Source organism: Diabrotica virgifera, chromosome 4, assembly GCF_917563875.1.
Source record: "Diabrotica virgifera virgifera chromosome 4, PGI_DIABVI_V3a".
NCBI lineage: Eukaryota > Metazoa > Arthropoda > Insecta > Coleoptera > Chrysomelidae > Diabrotica > Diabrotica virgifera.
This window is the reverse complement of record NC_065446.1, coordinates 102,695,222-102,717,928: the sequence shown is the minus strand read 5'-3', so window position 1 is coordinate 102,717,928 and position 22,707 is coordinate 102,695,222. Positions and strand designations below refer to the sequence as shown.

Below are 22,707 nucleotides of genomic sequence, written 5' to 3'. Positions count from 1 at the left end.
TAATTAAATACGTAAAAAATTGCGCACATTCAAATACACTAAGTAAATAAGTATACAAAACTAGTCGTCGATAAAAGACGTTACGACTGCTGACGTCACAGACCGTAGCCTCGCTGCAGGGTACCGTTTTTCTAGCCTCCAAGAAAATCAACATTATGAACTCATTTATCTTAAAAAATATACATTTTTAAACAGTTTTATGATTGTTACGTTTTTATATACCTTGTAATCTATTGAATTTAACTATATTTAAAAATTAGTGAACATCCCTATTTTTCCTGAGCTCTTTGCTTCTACTGGGTCGATAGACTTAATTTTTTTCATTTCTTTTTATAAGCTACATTTTTGCTAAGCATATTTTTTTCCATCAAATACTTACTATTTGAGGTATTTGTCAAAAACCGCCTAAAAACGTGTTTTTTTTTTGTTGAATAATAAACATTTTCACTCGCAAACAGCTCGAAAAGTAGGTATTGACTTGACCACTTCGGTGGTTACACTGAAAATTACACGGTATCGCCGTATTTCACGTTCATTTACTGGGCTATAACACATATAAGTTTTTGTTACACACGTCGCATTTAGTAACTTTTTAAAGGGGGCCCCATTTCCAATTCTGCGAGGGGGCCCCGGCGGAGTTTGTTACGTCACTGAGTACATAGATCCGAGATGAATGATGATGATGATGAATAACCAAAAATTACACTCCTTATTTTTCGTTTCAGCTTCTAAGTTGACTGAAACTCGTTTTCAACAAACAAATTTTTAATCAAAGAAATTACTTCTATTGTAATTTAGTGTTTATTCAGTAACGTTAACAAGACCGGAAAACGTTAGGTACCTACATTATTTTTTTCAAAACGCCAATATGCAAAAACAAAAATATTTTAACTATTATAGGTTTGGTGCAAATTTATAAAGTCCGGACCTGATTTATTTGAAGTAATAATTATATTTCGTATCAGCAATATTATTCATGGATTTTTTGGGATATTATAATTGCTTAAATTGAGTTAAATTCAATCAAACAATAGACTACCCTATGTAAAAAGTACATATTTTCCTGATTAGCATACAAATTATTCTTTATCATTTTTCTAAACGATTATTAATATTTATCCCAATCCATAATCTTCATAAATGTTTTAATTCGACTCTGACCTCTTCATTTTTTCAGAGTGGATGGATGATCTGTCTTCCAAATATGCCAACAATCTTTTTATAGAAATGGAACAACGCAGAGTACAAAGACGCAAGACGACCATATGCCAGCCAAGAAAATATACCCACCAAATGAAACGAAATACAACCCAATGTAGACAGCACCCAGTTTTGATCTCCGTTTAGCGAGCGGAATAACGGCGTCGAATCAAACGGAAAGACAAGAGATTGACCTCTCTAAATAATCCATCTGCTTGCTATCAGCCAGCGAGCATACACAGCCCAAGACGAAAGAACGAAGAACCTTCGCCTTCTCTCCTTCGCCAGTTCAGTATCCCTTCAGCGACGCTGTGCATCGTTGCTGGTTTACAACAGTCGTTGTAGTTCTTCCCACCTTTTCAATCGCTAACTCAACGGTTGAAAACCGACGATATATCCTGCCTCTGCCTTTGCCTCATCGAGTGGGGAGAAATACGGGCAGACAACGATCTGTGTAATGGCAATGGCGTTGTACAGACTATCAGAACTGAAATCATGGCCTAGTTCCCTTTAAAAGTTCAGAAAACAGTGAATTCGCGTGGATAGTGAAACTGGTGTGAATTAGTGATAAAAATTTAATAATTCTACGATGGCTGAAGCAGAAAACATCGATTTCCAAGCATGTTGCAGACTGTGTCTCAGCGAAATGGTGGATTCTTTAAAGTCCATTTTCGACGAAACTCCTGAAGATGAAAGTCTCTCCGAAAAGATTTTACAATCAGTGGCTATTGAGGTATGTAAATTGACAGGTTTATTAACGTTTTCGTTATTCATTTACTTGCTATAATATAAAGATGATCCACCCAACTTCCATTCCAGTTGTTGAAAGCATTAAGGCAACGCTTGCGTAAGGAATATGTGGATTTTGAACCTTATTGACATTTTACCAACTGGCCAGGTCCGATGCTTGCCAGCAAACGTTCAAAATGGCTGCTTCTATTGTATGATACGGGGCCGGTCAAGACATACTCATCTTTGTTTATTATCTATTTTGCTATTATGTTGATAACATTCTTTGATAATCATTGAACCATTATACATCTTGTACCTTTAATTTTCATTTTGTTTGTACAGAACATCATCTGCATATTTAGGAATTAGTGATCTAACCTTGAGCTTGTTTAGTCATGGAGAGTCATTGCATTATTGTTGCATTATAATCAGATATGACTTGTTTTTAATTATATTCATACTGTCTTTTATCTATGGAGGCAATATACGAGGTGCTTGCTTATTGCTGGAATGTTCAAAACAACTCTTCATGGAAATTTAGGTCTTTCATATTTATGTTTATTGTCTAAATTAATGGTGTAAATTTGTGTATGTTTCCTTCATTTTGGTTTCCATGGTGGAGTTTTAGTTTTAGGAAATATGGTCAACTCTAGAGCCTATAAATTACAACTTACAGTGTCAAAAATGCTCCCATCTGCCTTTCTCTATTTTTATTTTTATAATCTTAATATAAATAAAAGGATCAGAAATGGTTTCATCAGAAATAACATACAAGAAGAATTTGTTTATAGGATTTTTAGTGTTCTGTAGTTTAATGACTCATCAAGTTGTCTATCTAATAGAGATATTGAACAAAATAATGAGGCATTTGTTTTGTAAACAAGATATTGTTTACAAAATTTTGTTTGTTTACTATTTGTTGACTGAATTATTCCATGCTGGCTTTCTCTTCCTTTTATTATGTGGTAGTACTTATATTTTCATTCATTTTTGTATTCATTTTGTTCCTTCTTCTTTTCTCCACTTGGCTTCTTGTATTTTGTTTCCAGGGTATGTTTATCACTTTTTGTTTACAAAATTTTGTTTGTTTAAAATTTTTAGTACCCAACTATTCCATGCTAACATTCTTTTTTTTGTTTTGTTTTTTTTTTTTACCTTGGTTTTTTTACAGTGTGGGGTGCTGTGGGTGTGGGCCAAAGAAAAGAGACCTCCTGGATATTTGGTAGTATTTATTAGATTTTAAGGAAAACAGGAATTGTGAAAAAACAGGTCAATTTTTGATCTAATAGGGACACAGTTTTACAGTACATACATCTGTGATTTGTCAACCTGCTCCCTTCCACTTCCCCCACCCCTTATTTTTAGATAGGGAATAATAGGAGTCCTGTGCTAGGTCATTTGAAGGGTTATTCAATTCTCTATTACTCTATTCAGTAATGTTAACATTGACAGAAATATTTATACAGGGTGTCCAACAAAAACATTTTAATTAAATTAATTGACACAAAAAGAAGAATGTATGTAATTTATTTAATTCAAAATACATTCTACTGCTGACACAAAACAGAAAAAAATGTTTTTTAATAAAAAATAAACATTGCTTTTCGCTTACTTTCAATGTTCAAGCTGCCACCCATCTGCCTCTTGGTAGGTTTAATATTGAGTTTAAGCAACAAACAATGTTTATGTATCAATAAACATTTTTTTTTCTGTTTTCTGTCAGCAGTAGAATAAGTTTTGAGTTAAATAAATTACATACATTCTTCTTTTTGTGTCAATTAATTTAATTCAAAATAATTTTTCTTGGACACCCTGTGTAAATAATTATGTCAATGTTATTATTAGTGAATAGCCTTTCAAATGAGCTAGCACACGACCCCTAATCCCTATTTAAAAATAAGGGGTGGAAAGTGAAAGGGAGGGGGTTGAAAAATGACAGATGTCATCATCATCATTCTCTTTGCCTTATCCCTACTATGCGGGGTCGGCTTCCCTAATTGCATTTCTCCACACAATTCTATCTTGGGTCATATCAATGTTAATCCTCTTTACCAACATGTCCTGCCTTATTGTCTCCCCCCAGGTCTTCTTTGGTCTTCCTCTCCTACTCCTTCCAGGAATCTGCACTTCAGCTATTCTTCGTATTGGGTGATTAACATCTCGACGCTGAACATGACCAAACCATCTTAACCTATGCTCTCTCATTTTGGCATTAATATTGGTGCCACACCTAGACTTCCCCTAATATACTCATTTCTAATTTTATCCTTCTTTGTCACTCCACTCATCCATCTAAGCATTCTCATTTCCGCCACATGCATTCGTTGTTCCTCTTTCTTTTTCACTGCCCAACATTCAGTTCTGTACTACATCATAGCCTGTCTTATGGCTGTTTTATAGAATTTTCCCTTCAGCTTCATTGGAATTTTTCTTTCACACAACACACCACTCGCTTCTTTCCACTTCATCCATCCAGCCCTAATTCTACTGCATGCATCTCCATCTATTTCTCCATTACTCTGTAATACCGATCCTAGGTACTTAAAACTATTGCTTTTCACAATCATTTCACCATCCAAAGATACCATTCTATTTGTAGTAACTCCATCTTTAAATGAACATTCCAAATACTCTGTTTTTGTCCTACTAAGTTTTAAACCTTTTTCCTCCAAAGGTTGTCTCCACTGTTCTAAGTCTCTTTCACTATTTCCTACTAACACGACATGATCAGCATACATTAAGCACCATGGAATGTTATCCTGTAGGTTCGCTGTTATCTGGTCCAAAACTAATGAGAATAAATACGGACTACTTTTCTCATTTCCGCCACATGCATTCGTTGTTCCTTTTTCTTTTTCACTGCCCAAAATTCAGTTCCATACATCATAGCCGGTCTTATGGCTGTTTTATAGAATTTTCCCTTCAGCTTCATTGACATTTTTCTGTCACACAACACACCACTCGCTTCTTTCCACTTCATCCATCCAGCCCTAATTCTACTGCATGCATCTCCATCTATTTCTGCATTACTCTGTAATACCGATCCTTTTCATACTTAAAACTATTGCTTTTCACAATCATTTCACCATCCAAAGATACCATTTTATTTGTAGTAGCTCCATCTTTAAATGAACATTCCAAATACTCTGTTTTTGTCCTACTAAGTTTTAAACCCTTTTCCTCCAGAGCTTGTCTTCACTGTAGGTTCCAGTTTTTGTTCTAAGTCTCTTTCACTATTTTCTACTAACACGACATCATCACATCAGCATACATTAAGCACCATGGAATGTTACCCTGTAGTGTAGTTTCGCTGTTATCTGGTCCAAAACTAATGAGAATAAATACGGACTAAGCACAGAGCCTTGGTGCAATCCTACTTTCACATGAAATTTATCAGTCTCTCCCACACCTGTCCTAACACTAGTCGTTACTCCCTCATACATATCCCTCACAATCTTTACATATTCACCAGGGACTCCTTTCCTATTGAGTGCCCACCACAGAATCTCTCGAGGAACTCTATCATATGCTTTCTCAAGATCAATAAATACCATATGAGCGTTTGTTTCTTTACTCCTGTATTTTTCCATCAACTGCCTTATAATGAAAATTGCATCTGTTGTTGATCTACCCTTCATAAAGCCAAATTGATTCTCGGGTATTTCGGTCTCTTCACATATCCGTCCATCAATTACTCTTTCCCATATTTTCCATATTTTACATTGTTGTATATCTCCCTTGTTTTTGTAAACAGGTACCAGTATACTGCTTCTCCATTCGTCTGGCATTTGGCATTGAAAATGACAGATGTATGTACCGTAAAAATGTGTCCCCCTTAGATCAAAAATTGACCTGCTTTGTCATTTCCTTAAAATCTAATAAATACTGCCAATTATCGAGGTGGATTCTTTTCTTTGGCACTCAATACACACTGTATTATTATATTATGGGGTATAGTGGTACCAGCTATATAAGAGCCTCATTAATATTCAGCTCAGCAGGGTGCTATTGTTCGAGGTGTGAAATTACATAAACAAGGGATCACTTCATAAAATGGGTAGATCCCTTGTTTATGGAATTCCATACATCAAACAATAGCAACTGCTGAGCTGAATAATAATGAGTCTCTTAGATAGCTGTTATACTGCTGTAGGCTGTTATACTACTATAGTATGTTTTCATTCAGTTTTGTATTAAGTAATTTTGTCCTTTCTTTACCTGCTTCACTTGGCTTCTTGTACTTTGTTTTCGGGGTCTGTTTATCACTTCTTGTGTTCTCTTCTCCATCTCCCCATCATGCCTTATTGTACTTTGTTTCCTCAGGTCTGTCTTTATCAGTTCATTTAATTTTTGTTTTTCATATTATGGTCTTCATACCTTCAGTAAATCGTAACAATTTTTCATCCCTTTGTTGTTTTTTTTTTCGAATTAAGAGTATGGCTCTTCTAGTCTTTTCTGTTTAATCATACATGCTTTTGTTTTTTTATTTTCTTATTTCTTCTTGTGCTTCAATCCTTAATGCATTTATATCAGTCCTTTCTCATTATTCTTCCCTTCGTTGTCAATGTTAGCAACTGTTCTATTTTATCATATTGGCATTTCCTGCAGTTCTTTATTGCTTATTTACCATAATTAACCCCATTAGAAGTGAATACTCACACAATTTTAAATACAGCTTTTGAATTATATTAAAAAGAATAAGGATCATCTATAGTAGTGCCAGCTCAATAAGAGACTCATTAATATTCAGCTCATGGGGCTGCTATTGTTGGAGGTGTGGAATTCCATAAACAAGGGATCGAACCCTTGTTTGTGTAATTTCACACCTCAAACAATAACACCCCACCGAGTTGAATATTAATGAGTATCTGAGATAGCTGGAACTGCTATAGAATATTTGACTCCTGGTAGTATGAACTCTTTATTGTTTTTGATTTAATGTCCTCTGCCTTTTTTCTTGCTTTTTTATTTCCTTCCTTCATCCTCCTTAGATCCTTACTAATTTTTTTTCTCAATCTTAAAAACAATTGTATTTTACCTATTCCTTTTTTACTAAGTAATAAATTCCATTGATTGATTGATTGATTGATTGATTATTTAATATAAGTAGTTCTTTATTGCTTGTTTACTACTACCTACTTTTTATGCTTACAAATAAAATGTTAATAAATCCAATACATGCAAGATCCACATTTATACTCCCACAAATAAGCATAAAATTAGTACCTACTTAATATTAAACAAATAACATAAAGAGGAAAACCCCTTAATAGTATAAAATACTGACACAATTGTGTAAAAGTTCTGGGATATACTTGTTTTCTAGAGCTGTAAAGGATGCTGCAGTAGGTATTTCTTTTGAACCTAAGAATCCATATTTGATTGGACAGATGAAATACAAGAAATCACTACCTTTAAAACTATTTTTATCCTTAATTATTAGTCTTTAAAACATTCTGATTTGTTTAGGTCTAAGTTTAAGTTCATACTGTATTATGTTTTATATTCACGTTATACATGTATTTTTTTTGTATCATTTTCTTTAAGCCCTGCCTCCCAATTCTCAATCAGAGTTTGGATATCATCATCACCATCACTAACTTTAATCTATTTGGTGAATGGATTTAGTGTCACATAAAACCAAACAAACAACAACTTGTTGTTTGTTTATATCTACCACTGCTCTGAAGAGTAGATCTACTGAAATTCTACTGAACTGCATTTAAACCAGTCCCTTAAAATTTTCAACCACTCTCCTTCCTAGACTCCTTCATTTTCTTATATTTCCCTGTATTATTAGTCCTAGCAATTCATATTGCTGCACCCTCATTATCTGTCCCAGATATTGTAACTGTCTTATTTTTATTGCATTTATTACTTCATATTCTTTGCCCATGTCTTGTAGTACTGCTGTGTTGGTTTTCTTTTGTGTCCATACTATTCTAAGAATCTTTCTAAAGAAAAAATATAACATACAAATTAATTTGTACTACTCTCGTTATTTCTCCAAAGTTTCCAACTTGGGTTATATTAATAGCAATCCCCTTTACTGACTTGTATTTTTTGGTATTCCTCTCCTATTCCTTCCAGGAACCCACAGATTAATGATCAATGAAATCTTTATTGAACTAAGAAACCCCAATATTTTACCATTGCCACCAGTAATACATTATATGACCCGTGTTGAGCTGGCCCCCCCCACTTGCAAAAATTAAAAAACAAATAGCCCTGATTTATGAGCTATTTATGAGCTCTCATATTCCGCAAACTAAAAATTTTGAGCTCGTTCCACTGAGCAGGAATTTAATACCCTAGTGGGGGGGGGGCTGAGTCAGCTGAGCCCCCCCCCACTACTTAAAAATAGGAATATTGAATCGGTTTTTGCGGCAGAATTACGAGCTATTTATGAGGTCTTGAAATTATATAGTTTCGATTTTTGAGCTCATCCCCTTCACCCCCAAACAACCCTTTCATTGATTTAACTTAAGAGAAAGATGCTGAGAAAACTTAAAATATATCGTATTGCGGATATAATTCCTATCGCTTATATACTCTAAGAATAAACTATTAAATCAAGGGCATTTCGATTATTGAGCTACAACCCCTTCGCAAGAAAACCACCCTATCTTCCCGGCTTAAGAGAAAGTTGTACTTAAAATGCGTTAAACTAATTATTTGGCGACTACATATCATTTAATAATTTATAAGCTTCCAAATTACGCACATTTAGATCAGTAAATTGCAATTTATTTTGTATAGTGCAGTCACTGAAGGTAAAAATCACGATTACCTTCAAGTTCGGTGAACCTTCATCGATTTTCACGAAAATTGGTCAGTGGTTAGAGGATACGTCAAGAAACAAAGGTGACATGGTACCACCTTGCGCCTTTACCCTGAGGGTGGATACCGCCCCTTCTCGTGGGTGAAAATTATTTTATAAAAAATAACTGCACAAATCAATAAAAGAACAAATTAAAAGCAAAATTTATTATATAAAGTTAATAAAATAAGTCAATACTTTTTAAGTTATTAAAGATCAAAGATTTTAATTATTTGTGAAAAAAATGCATGTTTTGAAGAGGTTTTTTGTAAATCACTGAAAAACTGTAAGTTTTTACAAAAAAGTTAATAGTAGTTTAATTCGTATATCTTATATTCTAAGAATAAACTCTTAAATCACGCACCTTTCGATTATATAGCTACAACCCCTTCGCAAGAAAACGACCCCATTTTCCCGGCTTAAGAGAGAGTTGTTCTTAAAATAATTTAAATTGATTATTTGGCGACTACATATCGTTTAATAATTTATTAGCTTGCAAAATATACGCATCTCAATTATTGAATTGCCATTTTCTTTCTATAGTGCAGTCAATGAAGGTAAAAATCAACTATTACCTTCGATTTCGGTAAATCTCCATTTATTTTCACGAATTGACAATAACAACTTGGGGTTTTAGCCTGGGGTATATGTCACCCCTTCTCGGGAGTGAAAATTACTTTATTAAAAATAACCCCACAAATCGAGAGAGGGACAAATTGTAAGCAAAATTTGTTATATAATGTGATTAAAATAAATCAATACTTTTTGAGTTATTAAAGATCAAATATTTTAATTTTTGGAAAGAAAATGCATGCCTTATAGCGATTTTTCATAAATGACTCAAAAACTGTAAGTTTTTACAAAAAAGTTTTCATCACTAAAATTGAAGCTAATAAAAAATATAATAAATTGCTTACTTGAAAAACCTTTAATGTTAATTTAAAGTAAGTTATTGGTAATTAAATATATATTTTTTTCCGCGACTGTTCAAATCTAAGGGTTCAAGCTTAAATAACGGGAAAAAGATGCATTTTATAACACTTAGGTACTAAATACTTGTCAAAGTACTTAGAAATACCCATCAAAAATAAGATCCAGAAAAAGTTGATAGTATCAAAATCCGCTCACCAATTTTCGTGAAAATGAATGGAGATTTACCGAAATCGAAGGTCATAGTTGATTTTTACCTTCAGTGACTGCACTATAGAAAGAAAATGGCAATTCAATAATTGAGATGCGTATATTTTGCGAGCTCATAAATTATTAAACAATATATAGTCGACAAATAATTAATTTAAATTATTTTAAGTACAACCCTCTCTTAAGCCGGGAATATGGGATGGTTTTCTTGCGAAGGGGTTGTAGTTCAATAATCGAAAGGCGCGTGATTTTAGAGTTTATTCTTAGAATATAGCTACACGAATTAAACTACTATTAACTTTTTTGTAAAAACTTACAGTTTTTCAGTGATTTACAAAAAAACCTCCTCAAAACATGCATTTTTTTCACAAATAATTAAAATCTTTGATCTTTAATAACTTAAAAGTTATTGACTTATTTTATTAACTTTATATAATAAATTTTGCTTTTAATTTGTTCTTTTATTGATTTGTGCAGTTATTTTTTATAAAGTAATTTTCACCCCCGAGAAGGGGCGGTATCCACCCTCAGGGTAAAGGCGCAAGGTGGTACCATGTCACCTTTGTTTCTTGACGTATCCTCTAACCACTGACCAATTTTCGTGAAAATCGATGAAGGTTCACCGAAATTGAAGGTAATCGTTGATTTTTACCTTCAGTGACTGCACTATACAAAATAAATTGCAATGTACTGATCTAAATGCGCGTAATTTGGAAGCTTATAAATTATTAAATGATATGTAGTCGCCAAATAATTGTTTAACGCATTTTAAGTACAACTTTCTCTTAAGCCGGGAAGATAGGGTGGTTTTCTTGCGAAGGGGTTGTAGCTCAATAATCGAAATGCCCTTGATTTAATAGTTTATTCTTAGAGTATATAAGCTATAGGAATTATATCCGCAATACGATATATTTTAAGTTTTCTCAGCATCTTTCTCTTAAGTTAAATCAATTAAAGGGTTGTTTGGGGGTGAAGGGGATGAGCTCAAAAATCGAGACTATATAATTTCAAGAGCTCATAAATAGCTCGTAATTCTGCCGCAAAAACCGATTCAATATTCCTATTTTTAAGTAGTGGGGGGGGGGCTGACTCAGCCCCCCCCACTAGGGTATTAAATTCCTGCTCAGTGGAACGAGCTCAAAATTTTTAGTTTGCGGAATATGAGAGCTCATAAATAGCTCATAAATCAGGGCTATTTGTTTTTTAATGTTTGCAAGTGGGGGGGGGGCAGCTCAACACGGGTCATTATATGGGTGTTAACATATTTATAATACATAACATTGATATCACAGGTTTGTTCCAACTCGATACAAAACTGTTCTTGAGCGATTATGAGTATGCGCAGTAATGAAAAATGTGTTAATGATCATAATTATTCGTTATTGCTCATGCGCCTAACGATTCAAGAACGGTTTTGTATCGAGTTGGAACAAACCTCATGTTAATATTAAAATATTAGGAATATTAAAAAACTATAAAAAAAAGGGCCGGCGTAGCTCAGGCGGTAGTGTGCTTGGCTCGCGTGCTGGTAGGCCAGGGTTAAAATCCTAGCGCCGGCAAGCACAACTAGACATTTTTAATGTCTATAGGCCCCAGGTCGACTCAGCCTGAATAAAATGAGTACCTTGGGTAAAACCAGGGGTAATAATAGGCGGTTGAAGCGTAGCACTGGCCCCGTTACTTTCCTTGTATACCTTAGGCCCTAGATATAGCATAGCAGACTACCCTGCTATAATCCCAAAGCCACGTTAGCGGTACAAAACGTGAGACTATTATATTAAAAAACTACATATACTTAGAATTAATAAAAATCATACAATATACCAGCTAATCCTAAAGTAAAAAAAATGAATTTTACATAAAATCTGTGACATGTAAGATAAAATTAAATATGTTATTAACTTAATATAGATATAGGTAATCAATATAAAGTTTTTTTAATATAAAAATATTTGGAGAGTATTTAATACAGCCTGGTAGATTATTTAAGTCAATAAAACTTGCAAAAACAAGAGATTTCATTGAACTATTCCTATAGGTTCTACAAATATGTATCTGGTTGATTGATCTAGATCTAGAGAAATGTTCATGTAGATTGTATATTTATATAAGTCATTGACAGATAATGAAGCTGATGCTTAACAGATAACCCAGTCTAAAGCACTCAGCGTAGTTAAAATTGGTGTTAGTCAACTACAATATAGAATCACAAGCATTTTTGTTGATTTTCGAGCTTTTGCAATTGAGAAATTTGATTCAGATTAAAAAGGTGTATGATCAAAGCACACTAATCAAAATGTGGTTGGATTATAGTCCTAATGGAGTATAATTCTCACTGGATTAACATCACAAACATGACCAAACCATCTTAACACATTGCTTGGGGATGTCTGATCCTACACATACATGTGGCTCACATGTATGCCATCCGTACGGAATGTGTCAACCTATGTGCTCTCATTTTGGCATCAGTGCCTGCCATACCCAGAATTTCCCTAATGTACTCATTCTTAATTTTATCCTTTTTTGTCACTCGCTCATTCATATAAGCATTTTCATTTCCACCACATGCATTAGTTGTTCTTCTTTCTTTTTAACTGCCCAATATTCAGTTCAGTACATCATAACATCATATGGCTATTTTCGGAATGGGACGTTTCGATGCCGCCGGTTCATCGCCGGCCGTCTCGATGCCGCCGGTTCATCGCCAGTCCATTTCATCGCCAGTCCATTTCATCGCCGTCATATCTCGCATTTCCTAGAATTCCTAATTAATACTAAAAATAACTAATAATTGTAACTGTCGAAAATTCGGAAATATATCAGATAGCGATTAATTGACTGGCGATGAATCGGCCGGCATCGGCATCGAACTGGCGGCATTGAAACGGCGGCGATGAAACATCCTAGACCCGGCTATTTTATAGAAATTTCCCTTAAGCTTTTTTCTACCTATGTAGATTGATATAAGATTTGTTGCTTTATTCATATATTTTTCTCTTTATTTTTCTCTTTCCCATATTTTCATGGTGTGACTTAGTATAGTCGGTTCGCTAAACTCAGACGCAACTGGCTAGATATTTTAGTCGATAATTTTTTTGTTTTTTGCCAATTTTGCAAAAATTGGCAAAATTACTAACTATTTAGTGATTATTAATTATTTAGTAATTATTTTTTGCCAATTTTACTAAAATTGGCAAAATTACCGACTAAAATATGTAAAAAGTTGCGTCTGAGTTTAGCGAACAGACTATAGTTTTATGAGCTTATTATTAAGTTTTTTTAAAAACAAAGTTTTTTAATAAACTGTTTTATACCAGTATAGGTACAAATTGAAGTTTTTAACTTCTGTATGAGTTTTTTAGTTTTATGACCTTGTAGTTTGTACATTGTTATACAGTATGTTCCTGTAAGTTGTATCCATATGAAAAACTTTTTTATTATTCATTTTACGAAAAAAAGTTATTCTTCATAAAAAGCTCTGCATGGGCCATAACCTATGATTTAACCATCAAATATAAAATTTTTTGAATATTATAGGGAGCGTTCAAGTATTACGTAACGCAATTTTTCAAGATTTTTGACCCCCCTCCCCCCCATGTAACGCACCGTAACGTTTTTATGTACCCCCCTCCCCCTACCTAAACGTTACGTAACACCCAAGTGATCATTTGAACCTAAATGGAAAACTAGGTTGCGAAAAGTACCGGAAGCCCGGTAAAAGAACTTTGTTATTATTTTAATCGCATTTGAGGTAATAATAAAAACTTACAATCATCATCCAGCCTCAAAAGTCCACTGATGAACATAGGCCTCCTCCCCTCGTTTCCAACCACGTCTATCCTGCGCCGCTCTCATCCAGTTTTTATTTAGCTTTCTTAGGTCGTCTGTCCATCTTATAGGCGGTCAACCGGCGCTTCTCTTGTCTTCTCTTGGCCTCCACTCCAATAACCTTTTTGTCCATCGCCAATGTGTCATTCTGGCTATGTGTCCTGCCCATCTCCACTTCAAGTTAGCTATCCTTTTGATGACGTCAGTCACCTTTGTGCTTCTCCTGATTTCTTCGTTTCTGATTTTGTCTCGCAGAGTTATTCCTAACATTGACCGCTCCATTCTTCTCTGCGTTACTCTTAGTTTGGTAGCCGAGGCTTTAGGTAAGGTAAGTGTTTCTGATCTGTACGTCAAGACTGGGAGGGCGCACTGATCAAATACCTTTCTCTTTAGGCATATGGGCAACTCACTCTTAAAAGTTTCTCTCAGTTTTCCAAATGCTGCCCACCCAAGAACGATTCTTCTTTTTAGTTCATGTGTCTGGTTATCCCTGCCAATCGTAATTTCATGTCCCATGACATGAAATATGTCCAAAACTTAGAATAATAATCTTTTATTACTAATTTTACATTTACATTTACATTTTCCCTGCTTGGCCCCATCCTTACATACATTTTTGGCTTCATCCTTTATTGTTCTTCTCATGCATTCTTCTATATATTTGATCTTTTTTAATAAAAACTTAAAATAAAATAACATATTTATTATTTCAATATTTTATTTTGCTTAGTAAACATTTTTGTATAACAAATAATATACGATGTTGCCAGTAGTTTCGGAAAAATAGTGAAAAAAATGTGTAAAACTTTTTGTTCTTCAACGCCGTGTATCGTGAAAACGCATGCCGTTACAAAAATTTTATACTAAGCAAACCCCAATTATTTTTCAGTTTTTCACCTATCTTAGAGATCATGTTACCTTTTTCTGAAACACCCTGTGTATATAAGAAGGCACTTATGAAATAAAATTATTTCTGTCCTTGTTTTAATCAATTTTAAAAAACGCTGAGACACGTAGATTTTCATTTTTCATTTCATATTTGGAGAGTATTTAATACAGCCTGGTAGATTATTTAAGTCAATAAAACTTGCAAAAACAAGAGATTTCATTGAACTATTCCTATAGGTTCTACAAATATGTATCTGGTTGATTGATCTAGATCTAGAGAAATGTTCATGTAGATTGTATATTTATATAAGTCATTGACAGATAATGAAGCTGATGCTTAACAGATAACCCAGTCTAAAGCACTCAGCGTAGTTAAAATTGGTGTTAGTCAACTACAATATAGAATCACAAGCATTTTTGTTGATTTTCGAGCTTTTGCAATTGAGAAATTTGATTCAGATTAAAAAGGTGTATGATCAAAGCACACTAATCAAAATGTGGTTGGATTATAGTCCTAATGGAGTATAATTCTCACTGGATTAACATCACAAACATGACCAAACCATCTTAACACATTGCTTGGGGATGTCTGATCCTACACATACATGTGGCTCACATGTATGCCATCCGTACGGAATGTGTCAACCTATGTGCTCTCATTTTGGCATCAGTGCCTGCCATACCCAGAATTTCCCTAATGTACTCATTCTTAATTTTATCCTTTTTTGTCACTCGCTCATTCATATAAGCATTTTCATTTCCACCACATGCATTAGTTGTTCTTCTTTCTTTTTAACTGCCCAATATTCAGTTCAGTACATCATAACATCATATGGCTATTTTCGGAATGGGACGTTTCGATGCCGCCGGTTCATCGCCGGCCGTCTCGATGCCGCCGGTTCATCGCCAGTCCATTTCATCGCCAGTCCATTTCATCGCCGTCATATCTCGCATTTCCTAGAATTCCTAATTAATACTAAAAATAACTAATAATTGTAACTGTCGAAAATTCGGAAATATATCAGATAGCGATTAATTGACTGGCGATGAATCGGCCGGCATCGGCATCGAACTGGCGGCATTGAAACGGCGGCGATGAAACATCCTAGACCCGGCTATTTTATAGAAATTTCCTTTAAGCTTTTTTCTACCTATGTAGATTGATATAAGATTTGTTGCTTTATTCATATATTTTTCTCTTTATTTTTCTCTTTCCCATATTTTCATGGTGTGACTTAGTATAGTCGGTTCGCTAAACTCAGACGCAACTGGCTAGATATTTTAGTCGATAATTTTTTTGTTTTTTGCCAATTTTGCAAAAATTGGCAAAATTACTAACTATTTAGTGATTATTAATTATTTAGTAATTATTTTTTGCCAATTTTACTAAAATTGGCAAAATTACCGACTAAAATATGTAAAAAGTTGCGTCTGAGTTTAGCGAACAGACTATAGTTTTATGAGCTTATTATTAAGTTTTTTTAAAAACAAAGTTTTTTAATAAACTGTTTTATACCAGTATAGGTACAAATTGAAGTTTTTAACTTCTGTATGAGTTTTTTAGTTTTATGACCTTGTAGTTTGTACATTGTTATACAGTATGTTCCTGTAAGTTGTATCCATATGAAAAACTTTTTTATTATTCATTTTACGAAAAAAAGTTATTCTTCATAAAAAGCTCTGCATGGGCCATAACCTATGATTTAACCATCAAATATAAAATTTTTTGAATATTATAGGGAGCGTTCAAGTATTACGTAACGCAATTTTTCAAGATTTTTGACCCCCCTCCCCCCCATGTAACGCACCGTAACGTTTTTATGTACCCCCCTCCCCCTACCTAAACGTTACGTAACACCCAAGTGATCATTTGAACCTAAATGGAAAACTAGGTTGCGAAAAGTACCGGAAGCCCGGTAAAAGAACTTTGTTATTATTTTAATCGCATTTGAGGTAATAATAAAAACTTACAATCATCATCCAGCCTCAAAAGTCCACTGATGAACATAGGCCTCCTCCCCTCGTTTCCAACCACGTCTATCCTGCGCCGCTCTCATCCAGTTTTTATTTAGCTTTCTTAGGTCGTCTGTCCATCTTATAGGCGGTCAACCGGCGCTTCTCTTGTCTTCTCTTGGCCTCCACTCCAATAACCTTTTTGTCCATCGCCAATGTGTCATTCTGGCTATGTGTCCTGCCCATCTCCACTTCAAGTTAGCTATCCTTTTGATGACGTCAGTCACCTTTGTGCTTCTCCTGATTTCTTCGTTTCTGATTTTGTCTCGCAGAGTTATTCCTAACATTGACCGCTCCATTCTTCTCTGCGTTACTCTTAGTTTGGTAGCCGAGGCTTTAGGTAAGGTAAGTGTTTCTGATCTGTACGTCAAGACTGGGAGGGCGCACTGATCAAATACCTTTCTCTTTAGGCATATGGGCAACTCACTCTTAAAAGTTTCTCTCAGTTTTCCAAATGCTGCCCACCCAAGAACGATTCTTCTTTTTAGTTCATGTGTCTGGTTATCCCTGCCAATCGTAATTTCATGTCCCATGACATGAAATATGTCCAAAACTTAGAATAATAATCTTTTATTACTAATTTTACATTTACATTTACATTTTCCCTGCTTGGCCCCATCCTTACATACATTTTTGGCTTCATCCTTTATTGTTCTTCTCATGCATTCTTCTATATATTTGATCTTTTTTAATAAAAACTTAAAATAAAATAACATATTTATTATTTCAATATTTTATTTTGCTTAGTAAACATTTTTGTATAACAAATAATATACGATGTTGCCAGTAGTTTCGGAAAAATAGTGAAAAAAATGTGTAAAACTTTTTGTTCTTCAACGCCGTGTATCGTGAAAACGCATGCCGTTACAAAAATTTTATACTAAGCAAACCCCAATTATTTTTCAGTTTTTCACCTATCTTAGAGATCATGTTACCTTTTTCTGAAACACCCTGTGTATATAAGAAGGCACTTATGAAATAAAATTATTTCTGTCCTTGTTTTAATCAATTTTAAAAAACGCTGAGACACGTAGATTTTCATATATAAAAATGTATATTTTTATATGTTTAAAAGCTGCTTAACAATCTGATTTTATGGCCTTTATGAATAATACAGGGTGATCATTTAAAATTATAATGTATGGAAACCACTTATGGAATAAAATTGTTTTTGTCATGTGTCATTATTTTAGAAAATTATAAAAACGCTAGGATACGTCAACTTTTAAATTCAACTATGGACTATTTAAACATAAATTTGAATATACAGGGTGATTCACTCAAGTCTAGCATAGTCCATTATCTTTAATTTTAATTAAACACCCTGTATATTTTTGTTTTTAGAAGCTGCTTAACAACCTCATCTCAAAAATGTGTATTATGTAGGGTCTATTATGAATAATGCAAGGTGAAATTTTGAAATTATGTATAATTTTCGTCAAGATATTAATCACATAAAACTTTGAAATTAGTAATTCAGGAATCACACTTTAAATAAGGGTACTATTTTTTTTAAATATCTATCAATTTTCTAAACTAAGTATCAACATAGTGGGTTTTGTATTTAATGCTTTTTATTTAAAGACATTTTTAAATAATTTGAAAATTTGCGTATTTAAAACATTAATGAATACCTACTGCAGAAAACGATTTCAGAAAACATACATGATTTATGAAGATGTAGTTCCCTTCTGCAACCTCTTAAATAACATCTGTATCTTTTAATCTTTTGTTGTGGAGACAGGTCCATCTAATTATTGGACACAGGTGTTACTGTGCTTCATCTGTGTTACAAATTTTAAGATGTTTTCACTTGAATAGGTATTTACTATTATGTATATTATTGTCCTGTTGTCGGAACATGAGCGGAGCTTCAGGGTTCAACATAATACAATTCAGGGGTCTATGTAAAACATAAATGAAATTCTGTAGTTTTTTTTCATTTAAGTTAAAAAAGAATCCACAAGGAAAAAGTTTTCCTGTAGTTGGCTGTATACCATGTAATACAAAAAATAGTAAATCCTTTATAAAAGGTATATATTTACCTTAAAATATATACCTTTTATAAAGGATTTACTAATTTCTTAAAAAATAATGTTACGTAACGCGCTGTTCGAACCCCCCTCCCCCATGTAACGCGCCGTAACGTTTTACAAGACCCCCCCTCCCCCCAAACTGCGTTACGTAATACTTGAACGCTCCCATACGAGGTATGTCAAAAAGTTTGAATTTCACTCAGGAGTAAAGTAGCTTCATTTTTCACAATATTGAAAATTGCTATTATGAAAAGTTGTTTGGAATTAAAAACTATATTCTAGTATGCAATTACATCCTTCTAATTGAAAATTTTTTTTTGAGAAATTATGGATAACTAACATTATTTTCAGTTACATATTTCAATTCAGATAACTCTTTTATTATTAATTTTACGAAAAAAAGTAAACTAATAAAAAGTTCTGCATAGTCTAAAACCTAAAATAAAACCATCTTATGTCAAATTTTATCAATTTTATACGAGGTATGTCAAAAAATATGAATTTCGCTCAAGAGTAAAATATGTTTATTATTTTTCACAATATCGAAAATTGTTATTATGAAAAGTTATTTAGAATTAAAAACTATGTTTCAGTATGTAATTACATCCCTCTAATTGAAATATTCTGAACTATAGAGGTACTTTACTTTTGATCTAAATTTATCTTTTTTTACATACCTCGTATAAAATTCATAAAATTTGATATAAGATGGTTGTATTTTAGGTTTTAGACCATCCAGAACTTTTCATTAAGAATTACTTTTTTTCGTAAAATTAATAATAAAAGAGTTAGGTATCAGAATTGAAATAACTGAAAATAATGTTACGTTATCCATAATTTTTCAAAAAATTTTTATTCAATTAGAAGGATGTAATTGAATATTAGAATATAGTTTTTAATTCCAAACAACTTCTCGTTATAGCAATTTTCATTATTGTCAAAAATAAAGCTACTTTACTCTTGAGTGAAATTTAAACTTTTTGACATACCTCGTATAACATTTATAAAATTTGATATCTGATGGTTTAATCTTGGGTTTTGGACCATGCAGAACTTTTTATAAAGAATAACTTTTTTTCGTAAAATTAATAATAAAAAAGTTTTCCATATGGATACAACTTAGGGTAAGAACATAACAAGTAAGTCGAGGTGGATGTGTAGGTCGCGGTAGATGCCACTAGTTAAGTCGCGGTCGATGTCGACAGCACATAGCAAGGAGGTCACCTGCGCTGTCAGTCGAGCTAGAACCACTATCAAGTGAAGTAGTTTAATGAAATTTGAATGACAAAAAGACTGTGCTTTTGCGATGTTGTGTCAGTCAAGTGATGATAGTGATGAAATGTCAGCTGTAAATAATCAGATCCTCCTTCATATTTGAAAAATTTACTGAATTTAATTACTTTAGAAATTCAAAAATAAACTGAATACAAAAAAGGGATTATATTATAAAAAGTATCAACTCAGATAGCTCAGTTAATGACAACTTGGCTTCGAACGGATCAATCACAGAAAAGCATCCTTGTAGGCCGCGCAGTAGACATACATGTAAACAAACTCATTTTATTTTCAAAAGCATCGATGTAAACCTCCTCGATGGCATCGCGCTAAACCTCCATCGCGACTTACTGCTCTGTTCGCTTCCATTCATTACAATGTGTTTGTTTTACATGGATGTCGACATCGACCGCAACCGACAGCTACAGCTCCGCCGCGACTTACTTGTTCTGTGCTTACCCTTACAGGGACATACTGTATATTTATCTCCCTTGCTTTTGTGAAAAGGTACTAATATACTGTTTCTCCATTCGTCTAGAAGTATGTATAGTCGTTAGTCATTACTTTGATTACAACCTTTATCTATTTGTAAATAATAATCTATGAACGACTATAAAATTTCAAAAATAAACTATTGTTTTAATTGATACAGTTTTATTTTGTTGATAAACAGCCTGTGACTATGTTTAGTTGCATAGTAACTTCCAGTCATTTCAGTTAAAACCATGGTACAAACTAATTACATTCCCTCATAGAAAATATTAACAAAGAAAAGTGGAAGTAGATGACCATAAAGACTCCCAACTGAATCAATAACAAGGAGTGTAACTAGGTACACAGGAAACAGGAGGACAAGACGGCTAAATTTTTCAAAAAAATCAGCATGAATTTCATTGCTCACATGCCATTTGGTAGCTTCAAATGCAAGACCCAGTATGATTATGCAATAGAGAAAATTACTAGATATCTTTTTGACAAACTTAACCAAAATTGAATCAAGAGATGGATAAAACTAACTGAAGAATGAAAAGATTATCTATATAAATAAAAATGAATGTTTGTAGGTATGTATGTATGTAGGGGAGAGTTGGACAAAACCGGGTACCACTCCAAAAACCGTCTGTATCTTTTGCTATGTGAGAGTAGCAAATGTTTGCTGTAGACTGAAATATTCTCAAATGACTTAAGTTTGATATGCCAATGCCAAGTACCACTCCAAAAACCGTCTGTATCTTTTGCTATGTGAGAGTAGCAAATGTTTGCTGTAGACTGAAATATTCTCAAATGACTTAAGTTTGATATGCCAATGCCAATTTTTCAGAATATTCTTAGATTTTTAATTTTTTTTATTTTTATGAAAATATTGCAAAATACCCGGTTTTGTCCAACCGGTATGATAAAACCGGGTAGTAACTTAATTACCATGCAAAAATACTAATGGGCAGAAAATAAAATATTTATTAAAAGTATGTGAACAAAAATCGAAAATATATGAACAGAAGTCACAAATAAAAACTTCATTTACATCATCATAGGCACTACAGGCGTCATAAGCCCATTTGGTGCAAGACACACATTTTATCCAGCCTTCCTTCGCATTATAATTTGAAAATAGTTAATGGTAATATAGACACGCATCGTCATTATTATCTTCTTCCTCCAAACTTCCAAACTCTCCAAAATTTTGTTTTTGGTGCAGCCCTTTTTACCACGTTTTTTCTTTTTTTTTGTCCAGTTCATTTAGTTTTAATATTTTTACGACTGTAGAGTTTTTTTAATTTTCCCTACTAGCTTTCTTACTAGCTTCTTCAACAGAAGAAGCCACACGTTGTAGTTAACTAAAAGCAAAAAACCGCTGCAGAAACTGGAAGTAACAGGTCTGATAAAATCGGGTATCCGGTTTTGTCGATTTTCGGACTACCCGGTTTTGTTAAACTCGTAAACAAGACATTACATGTTATTTAAATTTTTAAATTATGATATAATATTCAAAATTTTTGGCCAAATTAAAGGTAATATACTAGGTTACATGTATTAAATTTTGAAATGGTCGTTAGTTATTCATTAGAGGAGAAAACAGCTATCAACTTACCTTAAAAATCGAGTTTCCTGCATCAAAAAACAGGTGAGGTCTTACTGCTCCGGCACTGATTACTCAAATGAGGTAGAAATGAATACACACGACTGTTGGTGGTAAATGGACACTAATTTTAACATTGTCTAATAGATAGCAGCAGACAGTTAGAAGAATTAAGGGGTACCCAGTTTTATCAATCTACCCGGTTTTGTCCAACTCTCCCCTACCTTATAGACTCGCAAACTATGCATTTCATCATATTATGATGACCTTAATCAAAGTTGTTGTACATGATCCCGGGATGGTTTCTGAGTTGGTACCACCAACCTACATAAGTAAAAGGGGTCTTGCCCCCCATAATTATTTTTTATTTTTTTGTACAAACTTTTCTTTTCTTTTTTAATTTTATATAATGTAGAACCAAATGATACATACAGTCCTAAATTTTCACTTTTCTATCACCAACCGTTATTTTTTTATAGCCATCTAAAATTTGCCTCTTCTATATAAATAAAAATGAATGTTTGTATGTATGTATGTATGTAACTTATAGACTCGCAAACTATGCATTTCATCATATGATGACCTTAATCAAAGTTGTTGTTGTCCCAATAAGAATGGCTCTCGGCCATATCTCAGGAACCGTTTATAGTACAGCTTTGAGAAAAAAATATTTATAACAAAAGTCGACTCGG

The 22,707-nt window shown here is 33.5% G+C and overlaps 1 protein-coding gene across 2 annotated transcripts in view; it reads left to right on the top strand.

The window, feature by feature from the left end:
• Positions 1 to 1,445: 1,445 nt before the first annotated feature.
• The window catches only part of LOC114326701 (zinc finger protein 521), a 109,996-nt gene continuing 88,734 nt past the window's right edge, over positions 1,446 to 22,707 (top strand). For both annotated transcript variants that reach the window (XM_028275119.2, XM_028275118.2), the window contains exon 1: positions 1,446 to 1,933. In XM_028275119.2, coding sequence (XP_028130920.1) covers positions 1,790 to 1,933 — 144 coding nt within the window. In that variant the 5' untranslated portion in view covers positions 1,446 to 1,789. The remainder of the gene's footprint in view (positions 1,934 to 22,707) is intronic.